Source organism: Zootoca vivipara, chromosome 9 (assembly GCF_965207765.1).
Source record: "Zootoca vivipara chromosome 9, rZooViv2.hap1.1, whole genome shotgun sequence".
NCBI classification, from domain to species: Eukaryota; Metazoa; Chordata; class Lepidosauria; order Squamata; family Lacertidae; genus Zootoca; species Zootoca vivipara.
Genome location: NC_142592.1, coordinates 48,781,818 through 48,798,777, shown reverse-complemented (window position 1 = coordinate 48,798,777; position 16,960 = coordinate 48,781,818). Strand labels below are relative to the sequence as shown.

Here is a 16,960-nt window from a genome sequence, read left to right as displayed (position 1 = left end):
GTTTAACTTCTTTATTTGCAAATATGCAAATAGTGTTGCTATATAAGGGTCTATGCATGCAGAGGGGGGAAAGACAGGAAAGGGTTAAGTTGGGTGTGCTGGCTAATTTGTCTTGCACCTGAAACTAGTTAAGCATGTGAGAGTAACTCAGCACAATCTAAAGTATAAATCCACTTGTGTTGGAAGCAAGTTTGCTCTTGGCCAGCCTAGTCTGTACTACTACAACAGTACGTAACCTAAAAGCTGTGGGAACTGTCAGTAAAGAGACTGGCCCTACCTAAAACTGTCTGGTGCTTTTTGGTTCCATTGGAGCACTCCGCTGCCGTGTTGAATGGGCACTCTGCACATGCCCTGACAAATAGTAGGACGTCAATAGAGGCAAAGAGCAAGGCAGCTAATGTTCTATCCAACATCAGGTTCCCACAGAGGGGGCCTGCACCCAGCGGTGCTGCTCTCTTTCCCAGCATCTTTCCCAAACTGCAAACACAGCATACATCAACCACTGTATGGTTGTATTTTTCTGGCAAACCCGTGTGTGTTACTGCATGCTATTTGAAGTCACCCAAAGTGGCTTGAGGATTGCAGCCAAAGTGGCTTGAGGATTGCATACCTTATAGTCTTTTTTAAAACTTTATTGAAATTACAAATCAAATAGAACTAATCAAACAACTCAGAACCTGAAGGAGCATCTCCACCCCCATCGTTCTGCCTGGACACTGAGGTCCAGTACCGAGGGCCTTCTGGCGGTTCCCTCGTTGCGAGAAGCCAAGTTGCAGGGAACCAGGCAGAGGGCCTTCTCGGTGGTGGCGCCTGCCCTGTGGAAAGCCCTCCCATCAGATGTCAAAGAGAAAAACAGCTACCAGATTTTTAGAAGACATCTGAAGGCAGCCCTGTTTAGGGAGGCTTTTAATGTTTAATTGTTTTATTTCATTTTTCTGTTGTAAGCCGCCCAGAGTGGCTGGGGAAACCCAGCCAGATGGGTGGGGTATAAATAAATTATTATTATTATTATTATTATTATTATTATTATTATTTAGAACATATTTTCTGACATAAACAAAAGTCAAGCAGAAATCAAAAGCAAAGAAATGGAACAAATAGAATTTCCTCCAAATACAAAATAATCACGTTTGAAAACCAGAAAGCGAACAACAGAAAAAAGGAAACACACATACAAAAATAACACCTCCACCCTACCCCCACCCCCTCCATCTCATGTGACTTCCAGCCCTCCCCTGTATTTCTGTTTATATACCTTTGTTACAATGCATACTCTTTACTAAGTTTTTCTTTCCTTTAGATATTTTTTGGGCCCTTCACACATCTGCTATGAGATTGACTCTACCTGTTTCATTAAATATTGTTTTAACATTTCCCAATCTTTTCCCATTCTCTCCCCATTTAACCCCTTTATTTCTCCGGCTTTTATTGCTAAATTTTGATGTGTTATCCATTTGATTAGCCAATCCTCTTTACTAGGTACTTTGTCGCTCTTCCAATTTTTCGCCATAAGGAGTCTACCAGCTACCATTGCATACTTCACATACATTTCTTAGGAAGAAATTTATAAAGAATTGAAAAAAAAATAGTTAAATATTCTTTCAAGAAAGAACCAGAAATATTTCTATTAGGAATGTTAGGCAAAGAAATTAAGGCTAGAGATAGGTGCATACCTTATATTTTTGTTCTTTTACAGCTATCAATGCATGTGAAACCAGCAATGGAGGTTGTTCTCTCAAAGCAGAATGCAAACGCACCACTCCAGGAAACAGAGTGTGTGTTTGCAATGCAGGTTACACTGGAGATGGGATAGTCTGCTTTGGTAAGTGCTTGTTTTGTGACATATAGATCTTAAGAGACTGATAAATAGGCAGCATGACTACATAATGTAAGTATTGATACATTCTCATGTAAACCATAAATGTTTTTTGTTTTTTAAGACAGTTAGCTGCTTGGAGATTAGGGTGATTGCTGATTTTCTGGACTGGGCCTAGGAGTCACGAGTCACAACCTTACCTCTTGGGAATATTTTTTGTATATTCATGCAGACATGGTTTCACGTGTTCAGAGAGTGAAGGTGTTAACAGGGCAGAACCACTTCATAATTCACATGCAGGGTGGTTTGATTCAAAGTGGCCCCAGGTAAAAATAAAAATAAAATCTCCATGCATAAGAAAATCTTTGCACATTTGACAAAACTTGTAGATTTTTGATTTGGCTACAAGTCCTTTAGCTCCTTCAAGGAAAGGAGTACAGTGGTACCTCGGTTTAAGTACACAATTGGTTTCGGAAGTCTGTACTTAACCTGAAGCATACTTAACCTGAAGTGAACTTTCCCATTGAAAGTAATGGAAAGTGGATTAATCCGTTCCAGACGGTCCGTGGAGTACTCAACCTGAAGCGTACTTAACCCGAGGTATGAGTGTGATTGGTTCTGGAAGTCCGTACTTAACCTGAAGCGAACTTTCCCATTGAAAGTAATGGAAAGTGGATTAATCCGTTCCAGGCGGGTCCGCGGAGTAGTTAAACTGAAAGTACTCAAACCGAAGCGTACTTAAACTGAGGTATGCCTGTATAGCATTGCCATCACAAACTGCTACAAATACCATAATCTTATTTTACACTTGTAGCCAAACCAAGGGGGATCCTAGCGGGCAACAGCAAGCAAAGAATTATTGGAAACTAGTAACTTTCGTTTGGCAGTGCCCCTCAGAATCAGAATAGTACTCACATTTTTTTCCTCTGTTGTGTTTGTCACATAAAGAAATCAATCCCTGTGTGGAGAATAATGGTGGGTGTGATAAAAATGCAGAGTGCACTCACACTGGACCCAATCAGGTAAGCAATGCTCCTATCTCATTTTGATGCATATGGCAGGCATTAATTTGTTGATGCTGCTGCTGTTATACAGATTGATTACTAGCACTTACAATGCACCTAAAATTTCCTGGGCACTTAAGCGCATGTATTAGAAGATAAGCCAATTCCTGCCCACAGGCTCGCAATCTAATACACAAGGTACAAATGAATAGGGAATGATGAAGAAAGAGAAAAGCAAGTACCAGAACAGTTGGCTGAGGGGATGGGGCCAAGCTGATCTCTACCCATGCCAATATGTTCTTCCTGGAAGGCAAAAGGTACTATCTGACTGTGGCCCTCCAGAGTCCCCTGGCCAGTGTTAGAGGCCAGAGAACACTTCCCTTCAGCTCTGCAGTCCAGCTGGCAGCTGGAGATATTTGTGGCGTGGAAGCAAGAAGGAAATTCCCCGCACCGGCTTCTTCTCCTACCTATGGATGGGGTCAGGCTCACCTCCCATGAATCATAGGTTATAGAATGGCAACATATGATCCTATGAAGGTGCCTTAAACTGAGACAGGTCATTGGTCCATTTAGCCATGTACTTTGGCATCTTGGGCAGGGTGAGGAACTTCAGGCCCAGAGGTCAAAAGTGGCCCTCCGGGCCCCTCTGGCCAGCCCTGAGACTTTCCTCAGGCCACACACCCTTCTCCCCAGGTAACACCCCTTACAGGCCTTCCTCGAGTGCTTTTGCCTGACTAGAATATGCCCTTGAAGTGTGTAGAAACTTCAGGTTTTTGGTTGTGACTGTAATGTAGCCTACTGAACAATGGTAAGATTGCTGCTGTCCATCGCCTTTTGGCTCTCTCCCAGCACTACCACTGGCTCGTGGCCCGCAGAATGTGGTCCTCTGGCTGAAAAAGATTCCCACCAGTATTTCCCACCATGTGCTGCCTGAGATCATTTTTAACTAAAAATGCCAGGGATTGAAACTTGAGGTCTCTTTGCACCCAAAGTTCTTGTTCGGTTGCTGACTGTGGTATGGGAATGGGAGGAGAGGGGTGTCCTTTCCCATATCCTGTTTCAACTGCAACATTTTAGTGGAGTAGATGTCAGTTCACACCTTGGCTCTGCAACAAGTTATCTCAGTGCTCTTAAGTAAGTCTGAACCTCACTCCATATCTGTAATATGGGGATGGTAATAATAATAATAATGTGGTCCTCCCTTGCAAGGATTACTGAAATAATGGACTCAGCTACATTAGTAAAGAAAAAGCTTTTTATATGCGTCATAACACTGTGACACCAGGTGGCGCTGTGGAACCCTGTCTTTCACCAATGTGATTTCCCATAATGAAGTTTACAACGCGTTTTCCTGAAATGTATTTTTGATGTGTCTAGATCCAGCCAATGTGTGTGCAGTACTTTGAGCACTTGGCATTTATGTAGTGCTTTCCCCATGCACTGTTTTATTATACTTCAAACACAGTGAGGAAACTTTCTATACACAATGTGATGTCCAAAGACAAAGAAAAGGAACAGACTTATGAAGTCTAAAATATTAGGTTTGGGGTTTTTTTAAAAGAGAGCTCATATTTTGAGGATTCTAGAAAGCAACTTTATGGACTAAATAAAAGTAAGTTGCCTAGATAACAAAGTCTCTGGCTACAGTAATACCTCCATGAATGTCCGCCTTGTCTAGCGTCCATTCCGGAGAACATCCGTGGCAAACCTGGAAGTACCGGAACTGGTTACTTCCGGGTTTGCCGCTTGCGCAGAAGCTCAAACCACTTCGCACGCGCGTGCAGACGCAGCGCTTTGCCCTGTGTCCTTTTCGGCTAGCAGCTGGGGCTCCGGAACGGATCCTGACCACCAAACAAGGTACGACTGTATGTTTATTCCATTGAGCTATGTAAGATAAATTGGAATGACAAAGACCTACCATATTTTTCGCTCCATAGGATGCACCTGACCATAGGACACACCTGGTTTTTAGAGGAGGAAAACAAGAAAAAAATGTTTTGCTTTCTTGAATTGTCCTAGGCGTGGCTCTGGCTCTGGCTTTTACATGGGCTCTGGCTCACACATTCGCTCCATAGGACGCATGGACTTTTCCCCTTCCTTTTTAGGAGGGAAAAAGTGTGTCTTATGGGGCAAAAAATACGGTAACTTGTTATACTGTACTCTAATTGCAACACACACACACACACACCGCTTTTCTTAAAAACAACAACATTAAGCCTCAAATAGCTTATCGTATTGGGCTCTTTCAACTGATGAAATGCGTTGGCAGAAATAATGAGAAAATGTAACTTAGGCTATGTGCTTTGCCTATGAAAAAAGGAATGTTAGAAAAGAGATGTGAGCCCAGAATGGGATACTGTTTATTATTCTGTGCCTTATTTATTTTCCATGCACATAAGCAGAGCTAATTATACTCTCCTTGCAGAACTTGACATGGTTTCTCTCTCTCTCCCCCCCCCACCCCCTTTCTCCTGGCAGGCAGCGTGTAATTGTTTAAAAGGATATTCTGGCAATGGCAGATCATGTACCTACATCAGTCTCTGTTCATTTGTGAGTAGGTTTCATATCAGCCTGGTTTTTCGTTGAGACTGTGCTTTGAGGTGTGTCTCTTACCAAACAAAGGTCCATTCAAGGCGGGAATCCCAAACAAGAACTTTTTAACATCTCCTGCAGATTGATGAAAAACTGGCATCTACTGGCCCTGCACACGGCTGCCATTTGCTCGTATTTCAGCTACACATGAAAGTACAACCAGCCTGCTTTGTTTGCTCTGAACTTAAACCTGAGGCAGGAGTGAACTCACCTGGATCAGCCTGGTGCATTTCTTCCGCCACTGGGTTGCTGCAGCCCATGCAAGATAGGATGAGGGAGAAAAAGTTTCAAGGAAGACTTGAGACTCAGTGCAAAAGTCAGTCCGCAGGATTCACATTCTAGACTTGCTTCACCGTCTCAGGATGCTTAGTTACCACTGCAGCAAAATCTCTGGGTCCATCTCTCCCACAGTGCCTCACTCTGAGAAAGTATCCCTTCCTCAGAGCACAGCATGGATGGCCCTGGGGAGGGACTGAGTGAGTGTCAGTTGATGGAGGAGAGGAGGAAGCAACAGAAAAGGAGAAAGGGCCATGGCAGAAGGTGCGGGCAGACTGCTTTAGGTAGAGAAAGGGAGGTCACCGTCAACAACAGAGAACCTTTGAGCAAAATTCAGGGCATTTCACCATTTTTACGGAGCTCTTACAGAGCAGCTGTGGTGCAGAGCAGACATAATCAAAGACTTATTGACCCATTTTTTGCCTGATCTGAGGATTGAGAGCATTGACATTTGAATCCCGAGTGAAAGACAAATGGGCTTTGTATTCCCAGTTTATTGCTTTCTTCAGTTAACTGTAAAGCTCTTTTAAAAATGGATTTTAACATTTATTTATTTTTTTACAGCTAATCTTGTATTACTGTCATTCAGCATGCAATCTAGCTCTGTAACACAGCTGATCCCTCTGAGGCTTAGTATAGTTTCCAATTTAAAAGTTATGTTTTCCAAATAATGCATATCAATGATCCTAGATAGACAGTTGGGGCACTGCCCCATCTAAAGCAGTGCTCTGCCCCACCTAGGATTTGCAGGGCAAAGGGAAGGAAATGGTCTTTTTAAATTATGGCATGACAACAACAGCCTCCATGTAAAGAATTGTAGTATGTAGACCATGGAAGAGTCACATATAAGAGTGGTCTGTTGGACTCATTTGCTCTGCTTTTCAGTTTCCATTTCGGTTGTGTTCTCAATATGAAATTTGCTGCTTCTTAAATCCTTATGATTATGAATCTCTGCTGACTATGGAAGGGCCACATCCTATTGAAATGAGTGAAGTGTAAAAGTTATTCAATTTATCCATAGATTTATTCTTTTTCTTAAAGTAGAACTGAGATGTATCTTCACAGGAGATTTTGTTTAATATTGGGTTCCCTTCCTAACAGAATAATGGTGGCTGTTCGCTAAATGCCATCTGCAATGATACTGAATACTCAGAAAGGACCTGTACCTGTCGACCCAGTTACGTTGGAGATGGATTTACTTGCAGAAGCAGTATATTTGTGGTAAATCTTCATTTTTTTATTGTAGAATGTTGTGCTACAGCTTTCATTATCCCTGGCCATTGGGCATTCATGCTGGGGCTGATGGGAGTTGTAGCTCATCAACATCTGAAGGGCCAAAGGTTCCCCACACTCGGCCTACATAGTTTCTATTTTGTCATTGCTGCCTCCTGTAATCTATCTATCTATTTATCTATTTATATAGGAACTTGCAGCAGATTACAACACTACTCGGTTTAAGGGATATCTAACGGTAAGATAGACTTGCCCTCCCAAGTCCTGATCTCTTTCAGTGATCACTTTCACTCACACATTTTGAAAGCTTTGCCAAAGTTGTTATTTATAGGCAAAGCACACGTGATAAACATGGTCAGCCATATTTTGGATGAGCCCTCAAGTTACTTGTTTTTTTCCAGACTGAAGTTCAGCTTGCCACATTTCTGCATTGGTTTGTGATTTTCTTTTTTTAAGGTCCTCATGTAAATTCACCAGCACTTTAGCGCACATTTTTCCTGACGAACACCTTTGTATGCACTTTGTATGCAAGCAAATTTTTTAAAATGTTTTTTTAATGTTATTTGCACCTATATATGCGCTTTATAACACTTTACCCCAATATATACATTTTTAGCCTGAAATGTTTAACATTTTGCCTTCCTTTCTTGTAGGACTCTAACATCAATGACATTGCCGGAGTAGGTCCATTCACTGTTTTTGCACCAACCAACCAAGCATATCTAACCACACCAAAAGTAAGCAAATCAAACTTAATAATGCAAATCGGCCTTATACTTAAGCACTATCCTGGTAGACATAGCCAAGAATGAACTATATGCCGGGTAGCATCTGACATTCCTTACAGATGGGTGAGACGGGTGGAGATGGAGGGATAAAGTGTTCCGTTCTTTCTCTGTGCCAAGCATAGAAATGCAGGAAGTCCACCTCTCCCAGCCCCCAGTAAATATTTATTCAGTCTAGTAACTTACATGCATGGTGGCAAGAAGTTCTAGGGACAAGGCTCCTGAGCTTAATTTCAGAGCATCAGTAGAAGCAAACAGACGGTCCTAACAAGGCAGCAGATCCATTACCCTGGAATAGATCCCTACAGTGAGGCGACTCCTCCCTCCCAAGGTAGTGCTGTAGGAAAGCATTGTTACACCAACCCAAACTCAGAACGGTGCCAGATTCCAGCGTTTCCAGGCACTTAAAGAGTAAAGGGACCCCTGGCCACTAGGTCAAGTCGCGGATGACTCTGGGGTTGCGGCGCATACAGCTTCCGGGTCATGTGGCCAGCATGACAAAGCCACTTCTGGCAAACCAGAGCAGCGCACAGAAATGCCGTTTACCTTCCCGCCGGAGCGGTACCTATTTATCTACTTGCACTTTGATGTGCTTTCGAACTGCTAGGTGGGCAGGAGCTGGGGCCGAGCAACAGGAGCTCACCCCGTCGCAGGGATTCAAACCGCCGACCTTCTGATTGGCAAGCCCTAGGCTCTTTTGCCCTTTGGAATGTGGTACAGCATATACACTGCCGTCTTTATCATATATGGGTTACTTACACAAATATACAACCTGAGTTTACAATGGACATGTTCACAGCATCAATGCCCCAAAAGGGTCTTGCTTCTCCAATATCTTTCCGCAGGGCCTGCAAGATGGAGCTGTTCCTCCAGGCCTTTGGTCGGGGTTCAGTCTGATTCTTTTCTTTCTGTATAAGAACAAGCATTAAAGAGGCCTCCTAGCCTGCTCACAGGTCCTTTATAAGACCACTGGTAACAGCTGGCCCTGGAGAATATTAACCACACTCAGTTTTTCCCGTGGACTGCCATCTGTCCAGATTTTAATTTGCTCCGATCTAATTTTAAGATGTATTTTAATTAATTGATTGCCTGTTTTTATATTCTTACGTTCTTTGTATACTGTGTTAGTTTTATGATGTTAGCCACCCTGAGCCCAGCTCTGGCAAGTTGAGGAAGGCAGCTCCCCAGCCATTTTTTCCCTGGCGCAGAACCACTTCCTTTGTTACCTTAACCCATATTTAGGGCCATTACCTCACCGGGAGGGAAACCAGCCTGGCTGTTCCAGGAATTGGATCCATGCTGGATCCATGAATTCAATGGGTATCAGCATGCAGACCTCCCCACCCTCAACTCATAACAGTATATTACTATTTCCAGCCCTTGACACACTGTGGAGTCAACCCCATTGAACACAGTTGACTTGCTTCCAAGTAAACATGTACCAGAGTAGGCTGCACCATTTATATGTGCCTCCGATCCCAGACTCCACCTAGTAATGAGGCATCAAAAACGGCAGCAGTGTTTTGGGTGCATTTGCAGCAGTGCCATTTGCTTCCCCCTCCTTACCTATTATGTTTTCTGACTCTTATCTAAGGTTCAAGACTGGAATCTCAAAGGCTTGATGCCCCAGATGCTTCGCTATCATATAGTAGGCTGCGCAGGGCTGCTCTATAGTGATATGACATCTGATAAAACTGTCACCACTCTCCATGGAGATCAGCTCAAGCTCACATTCTCACAGGTAACTAAGCCTTGGGCAGCATATGTGTAATGTCACCTCCTTAGAAAACAGAGATGCAGTCTTCTTCAGGTGTTGGGATGGATCAGCATCAGCAATGAGACTCAATGCTAATCTAATGGGTCAATGGTTGCAACCCACCAAATGGGCTCTTCTGCAGCATTGCATTAACAACTCGCTGGGTCACCACAGGTGACAGGGAATGCTTTGCAGGTGAGTAGGTGAACTGGTGGGCAGATCCCACTACACTTGGCTTCCATGCTAGCTATGGAGGAAAGAAAGCCCATTCCTCCTCTGCCAACCCACTTGGTGTGGAATAAATAAGCCGCATATAACCAACATGCTTAACTCTAATTCATGCATGAAGGGGTTAAGACCATAGAGTAAGCTGTCCTGCCAGGCTTAGCTAGGTCACACCCCCTCACATTGGGAGCAAGGGATACCAAACTCTGTTCTCTCTCTCTTCCACCCTGTAACCCTACCAGGAAAGACATCTAGTCTGGTTGTTCCCAGCTCAGAACGTGTGGCTTTAGGAAGCCATCTCTGTGTTTCTATACAAATAATTTAGAAACTCTTATCAATTTATAACCCAAGTTTAACTGGCTGTGTTTTGTTGCTGCTATATGGAAAAACACATGAACCTGACCTTTGAAGAGTTTGTAGATAAATGATTTTTAATTTACCAAACATGTGGTCTCTTTCTATGCTACGATGAAACTTTGGAAAGGACTTAGAAGGGAATGTTTTAAAGGTGTAGCAGCCTATATTTCCATGCTTTACTTTACTGCATGTTTTGTAATTTTAATTCTCTATGGCCATGTGGATTCAATGGCCTCTCATAGGAGTTTGCATTATACTGAGTTAGATCATTGGTCCATCTAACTCAGTATTGCCTGTGTTGACAGTTACTCTATAGGGTTTTAAGCAGGGAGTATCTTTCAGATTCCCACCTGGAAATGCCACAGATTGAAGATGGCGCCTTCTGCATGTAATGTAGTTTGCTCTCCCACTGAGCTATGGCCAGTCTGAGTGGGCAGAGTCATTCCAGGTTTGAAGGTACTTCATTAAGAGACTTCCACCTGAGGGTTGATGGCACAACGGAGAGGGAAGCTGCACACAGATCCAGCTACTGCTGAAATGCATTTAAGTCCCTGGAGCTTTATCCCATTGCCTAATTTCCTGGTTCATTTATTCTATTTTAAAAAATAAGTGAGACCACACACTAGTAGAATCCATACCTTGTTTTTTTGTGTTTTCAGAATTCAGTTTTTTTGAATGGAGACGCTAAGATTTTAACCAGTGATTTAATCAGCACAAATGGGGTAATACACCTCATAGACAAGGTATTGTTTCCACAGAGGATTCAAGAGTTCCCTCCTGGACAACCAAAAACTCTAAGGGTGTGTAAAATTTATATTGGTATTTTCAACTAATTAAAAGTTGTTCAGTCACATTTTACTACTTTGCTTCTAGCTGATTAGTTGCTTAACTAGTTGAAATAAAAATTACAGTGTGTCACTTAGGTGATAATTAATTGTCATAGTTGTTTGTTCTTACTAAAACAAAGATAAATCATAATTGATGCCAAAAAAAGACTGCATTGTTTTGTTAAGTAATTCAATTAGATTATTTGCATCAATACTTTCAATAGTAACCACACTTTGCTAACCTGTACTTCTGGCATGATTTTATTGATTTAATTATTTGCTACATTTCTATCCCACCTTTCCTCCAAGGAAAGCACATTTGGTTCTCCTCCCCATTTTTATCCTCAGAACCCTGTGAGGTTGGTCAGGCTGAGAGGCTGTGGCCGGCCTTGGTAGCTGAGTGAGGATTTGAACCTTGGTCTCCCAAGTCCTAGTCCAGCTCTCTAACCACTAGATGTCACTGTCTCTTGCTTTTCTTATGTTTCAAAAACATGTGGAAGAAGACTTTTTAAAGGGCTGAAAAGTAGAAGAGAGAGCCTGTAACTCTTCTAGCTGCTGCCACTATAGAGCAGCCTTGGAAAACCTGGGCCCCTCCCAATGTTTTGCACTAGACCTCCCATCAGCTGACTGGATGTAGTCCATGGTATGTCTCTTCTCCTCCAAGAGAGAACAATAAAAGCAAAAGCTATACAGAGCGGAAACAGTGTATCTCCCTTTCCACTCACAAGACTCCAATAATCAGTGCTGGAATGTAAACAGACATGTGACATGTAACAATCCCACACGCATCTGCAGCACGGGAGGAATGGAATTCTCAACAGTCCAAAACACCTGGAGGGTTCCAGGTTGATGAAGGCTGCCCTACAGAGCAACATGGGGCTTAGCCCAATGCTTCTCTTCTCTTAGGACCAAACTAGATAATGTTGCTAAATGTGCCGCTTGGGTCCTAGGGTTCTATTTTGGATTGTTAATAGCCACCATAGGTGGGGAGGCATGGTTAACCCTTCCTCTCTTACTATTTCCCAGACAAAAATGGGGGCACAGCAGTTTTTAAAAACAACCACAGCACTTGACATGTTTCGTATCATGCCTACTTTGGTTGTAATTTGTGAATTAGACTACAGCTAATTGGAACTAGCAAAGCACTTGTGAAATGGAATGGCTGCAAAGACCATAGGCAGGTATTCAGTGCTAGCCATGCTCAGAGTAAAGCCTCAGAATATATATGAGAGATACAGTTTATCTCTTGTTTTGCTGCCCTGGACTGCTTTGGGAGGAATGGCAGGATGCACATTTAATAAATAAAGGACATTACTAACTTAGGTTCATTTATTTCAATGGGTTTACTCTGAGTAGGACTTAGTTGACTTAAATTCATATTCCCCCCCCCACACACACCAGTGTCACATTGATGCTATGCCGGCACTGAAAATACCTAGTGAGCTGACTATTGCTTCATTAGCAGCAGTAGTTGGGTTTTAGCACCTTCGTGATCACACTTACCATAGTTACAAGGATTTAATAGGCTTCTGTTATGCAGAAACTTCTGTTACGAGATGTTGCAGAAAGCAGCAACCATTTTCATATATTGTATGTAAAAATAACCAACAGTATGTTATTGCTTCTTGAAAACACCCTGCTGTTACATTTACTAAATGAGCAAATAAGATTGGCAAATAATTTATCTTCCTAGGAAAACCTCAAAGTGATTGCAGCAAAAAATGGGTACATCATGTTCTACAATTTGCTAGAGGTAAGAGTACTTGATTTTGTAACCCATTTTGTAAGGCCTTTGGATGCAGGGTTTTGCAGCATGTTTTGTGCACTCCCGTGTGTTGCAGCTATACCACGTTTCATAGAAAATCCCACCTACATGCAGACCTCTTACATCTTACAGGTGAAGGAACAGCTGTACTTACCATGAATGGTATTTCACTATGGATGTAAAGAGTGCTCCAAGACCCACCCTGCTAGCTTCCTATGATGATTAAATTTGCATCAAGGGGCATGGGACAATAATACATGCTCAATTTTTCTTATTCCTTGTGGGTTTTGTTTATTTCCAGGATGTTTTTTCTTCCACTCTTTGTGGTGGTTTTCCTATTTTGTCTATATTTTATCACTTTTTGCCCTGTTGAATTCCATTTTCTCTTAAGCCGTTCCAAGAAATGGGATTGAGACTCAACAGGAAGAGAGCCGAAAAGTCTTCTGTATAAGTTTTGGGCATTTCTTGTCTCCGAGCTGCAGAGTAGGCAACACAACCTGCCTGGAGCTCTCTTTACATGCACAGTGAAATATCATTTATATTTTTTTAAAAAAAACAACTGTATTTTCCCTTTTGCTTTATTTCAGAGTTCAGGACTGATGGGTCTCATTAATGATCCTCTTCATCAACCAGTCACCTTGTTTTGGCCCTCTGACAAAGTAATCAGGGCTCTGCCAAAGGACCAGCAGGATTCATTGTTTAAAATGTCAAACAAGGAGAAACTGCTTCAGTATTTGAAATTCCACATTATTGGAAGTGCTAAGGTAGGAGTGCACAACATTTCAGTGCAACATTTTTAGATGATTTATAATTTTTTAAAAACAACAACACCAATGCAGTCTCTTCCTTTTTCTCTTGTTTTTCTTGATCTCTTCCACAGATTTTAGCCTATGCCCTCCCTAGTTCTACTTCACTGAAGACTCTTCAAGGTTCTGATCTCAGTGTGATATGTGGCAATGATGACAGCAATACTGTGAGTGTTTGGCTAATCCATGGTGTTTTGACCACTCCAGCCCTATAACCCCATCATCATACTTTGGGGGAAGGGACATAGCTCTGTGGCAGAACGTATGGCTTCACATACAAGTCCTAGGTTCAATCCCTCCAGGTGGAGCTGGGAAAGACTCCATTCTGAAACTTAGAAGGCGGCTTGCCCAAACAGTGTAGACCGGGGTGGGAGAGAGCCCTGCAGAATACTGTAGGGCAACATCCATAGGGAGGGAACGATAGTCTTCCATCTTCAAACCGTGGAAAAGTGAAGCTTTCCACAGGAACTGAATGGTGAAAGGAATGGAACCACTGTACAGCCCCCAGAAGGCAGTCCAGAAGAATAACCAAGATCAATATCCAGAGAATCAACAGAGCTACATTGCCCCTATCTCTTCATCAGCACAGACTGCCAACTCAGGTGACCAAGAGGGTGACCAAACTCCCATCAGAAATCAGATTGAGATGGATCAGGGGTATCCAATGTGGCGCCTTCCAGATGTTGTTGGATTCCATCCCCCATCAGCCCTGGCCAGCATGATCAGTGTTCCGTGATGAGCTGTAGTCCAGCAACATATGCATTGCCTACCCCAGATCTTCCAATACTTTGGCCACCTCATGAGAAGAGAAGAATCCTTGGAAAAGACCCTGATGTTGGGAAAGATGGAGGGCACAAGGAGAAGGGGACAACAGAGGACAGGAGGACAGTGTTCTCGAAGCTACGAACATGAGTTTGACCAAACTGCAGGAGGCAGTGCAAGACAGGAGTGCCTGGCGTGCTATGGTCCATGGGGTCACGAAGAGTCGGACACGACTAAACGACTAAACAACAACAACAACAACCCCAGATCTAGATCTTAGACTTTCTCCAAAAGCACCCATAGTTGTTTCGCATTAATGAAACAACTAATTGCATAAAAATAGTTACAGGTACGTAGCCGTGTTGGTCTGATGTAGTTGAAACAAAAAATGGAAAAAAAAATTCCTTCCAGTAGCACCTTAGAGACCAACTAAGTTTGTCATTGGTATGAGCTTTCGTGTGCATGCACACTTCTTCAGTTGCACACGAAAGCTCACACCTATGACAAACTTAGTTGGTCTCTAAGGTGCTACTGGAAGGAATTTTTTTATTTTTTTGTTTCGACTGCATAAAAATTGTGCTTTTTAAGGATTCTATGCTGCTCAATATCCGTGTTCTCTGGGCAGCTTAAAGCGACGAAGCATTAAAATACAATATCCATAAAACAATAAAAAAGCAACATTAAAATGTCAGTGGCAGCAAACAAAATGGTATAATAAGATACATAGCATCTCTGAAAGCATTGGTATTGAACCATGTTGTCATATAAATAGATAAGCAGATATTACACAAGAGATGTTGGCTTTAGGATTCTTTGTAAATATGTTCGGTATACTCTTACTTTAAAAAACAAACCGACAATCTGACTCCAAGTAATTATATTTATTCTTCCTGTTTTCACTATCTAACAGACCTCCTGCTAAAGCAGTGATGACTTTATTATAACTTTCTCCTTCAGGGTGAACTGTTCCTCAATGAAAGAAGGTGTAAGATTGTACAAAGGCATATTGAGTTTGACGGTGGCATCGCTTATGGTATTGACTGCATGTTAACAGACCCTGTCCTTGGAGGTCGATGTGACACCTTTATCTCTTCTGAGATTCCGGTCAGTCCTCCTATGGATTTTTGTTGCCTTCTGAATTTCAGACCTAATCCAGTGCCCTTACATCTGTGAGTGCTCCAATATGTATACACAGCTCCTGCGTGTACAAAGGAATCCTACATGTGCAGGACCTTTGGCCGTACACTGGAGCTCTAGATCAGAGCCTAAATAATGCAGCTCGGTATTTGCCTACTCAGAAGTCTTATTCAGTTCAACTGGATTTAGTTCAATTAAACTCAGTGGATTTAATCTACTTCTTATTGCCTGCTTTTGAATGTTGCTTAATTTAGATAGTGAAATGCATTTGCTGTTTTGCCGTTTTAGTTATTGTCCTTGACTAGGAATAATAATAGAGAGATTTTTAAGAATTTTCTCTGCCTACTTCTCCATTTTATTGCACAAATGAAAAAGTTCTACTGGGCTAGATTTCATTTCTCAGTTACTCCCTGTTCTATATTTCCAGGATTTTATAAATGTTTAAGTATTGGGGGGAACCCGATATGATGCATATGGGATTTTTTTCTCTGTTCTGTCATTTAAGGTGTGTTCAAGGAATGTATGTGCCTGGGAGAAAAGTGGCAATACACTGAAACTTATTTATTAAATTTCAATACCACTCCAGCTGAGGATCACAGGGTAGTGTGTGTGTGTGTAATACACAAAAAAGTAACAAATAAAACAAGACTCCCATCCCACAGTTTAAAAGTCCATAGATTGTTTAAGATTGTTTTTGCTTGGCACCCCCATCCCAGTGACCTATACACAGGTCCTACCCTTAGGCAGAATGATACAGCCACCGCAAGCCAGAATGTCTGTGAGTGGACAGCAAAGGGTACTAGTGGGATTCTCTGCCTGTGTTGCCAAAATACCTTGACTGGTATCTGAGTACTATGCACCTTGATTTGGTCCATCTGGTTTATTTGCTGGTCCACCTCAGCCAACAAAATGTCTTGAACCATCTTATTCACTGAGCTGCCTGAAGACAGACACAAACATGCATTCAACTGTACATGCACAAGCTCTGTGCAGTTCAGTGGGAGGATGAATGCCAGGCCGGAAGGAAACATGCAGGACCTTGGACAGTTCCATGGAGTTCTACCAAAGGTGGAGCCCCTGCAGCTTTATGTAGATTGACCAGGCTTAGAATGTAGCATGCTCCTCTAACCTGAAGGAGCTGGTTGGCTGGTTAAAGTGTCTTCACCTTGTTTTGTTGTCTTTGGATTCTGTGAAGCTTAGGAGACAGACGTACCCCTCTGAGTCTTAAGAATGGTGGCAGGATTGTGTCCTTTTGCAGTCTGGCTCTGTATGAGGTACTGGCAGTTCTACCACCAAGGAAGTAGCCTGAACCTCATCCGAGTACTCCATTGCACACTGCAAAGTCCTCAGGTTGTGGGCCACAACAGTGGCATTCAAATTAATGTGTGCAGCTTGTGGGCAAAGTCTTACCACTGCAATGACAATCTTCTCTCCCTCCACCCCCATGCATTCATTAGACACTCTTTGTGCTCCTGAAGAGGACTGTTGTTGAATCAGAAAGGTATTTTCTTTTACCGAAGTGACTGAGAAAATGGGAATTGAGAAGCTGTGTTTTAGGCCTCCGGGGTCCCTTTACCTTTACCTTTACCAACAGATCATAAGTTATGTAAACCAGTTTT

The 16,960-nt window shown here is 42.4% G+C and overlaps 1 protein-coding gene across 1 annotated transcript in view; it reads left to right on the top strand.

Annotated features, from left to right (window-relative positions):
* The window catches only part of STAB2 (stabilin 2), an 88,643-nt gene that overhangs the window by 50,330 nt on the left and 21,353 nt on the right, over positions 1 to 16,960 (top strand). The window contains exons 42-53 of the mRNA XM_060279901.2: positions 1,697 to 1,822; positions 2,765 to 2,838; positions 5,299 to 5,370; positions 6,790 to 6,909; positions 7,112 to 7,159; positions 7,575 to 7,658; positions 9,301 to 9,447; positions 10,704 to 10,844; positions 12,565 to 12,624; positions 13,224 to 13,400; positions 13,517 to 13,609; positions 15,162 to 15,308. Of these exons, the coding sequence (XP_060135884.1) occupies positions 1,697 to 1,822; positions 2,765 to 2,838; positions 5,299 to 5,370; positions 6,790 to 6,909; positions 7,112 to 7,159; positions 7,575 to 7,658; positions 9,301 to 9,447; positions 10,704 to 10,844; positions 12,565 to 12,624; positions 13,224 to 13,400; positions 13,517 to 13,609; positions 15,162 to 15,308 (1,289 nt within the window). The remainder of the gene's footprint in view (positions 1 to 1,696; positions 1,823 to 2,764; positions 2,839 to 5,298; positions 5,371 to 6,789; positions 6,910 to 7,111; positions 7,160 to 7,574; positions 7,659 to 9,300; positions 9,448 to 10,703; positions 10,845 to 12,564; positions 12,625 to 13,223; positions 13,401 to 13,516; positions 13,610 to 15,161; positions 15,309 to 16,960) is intronic.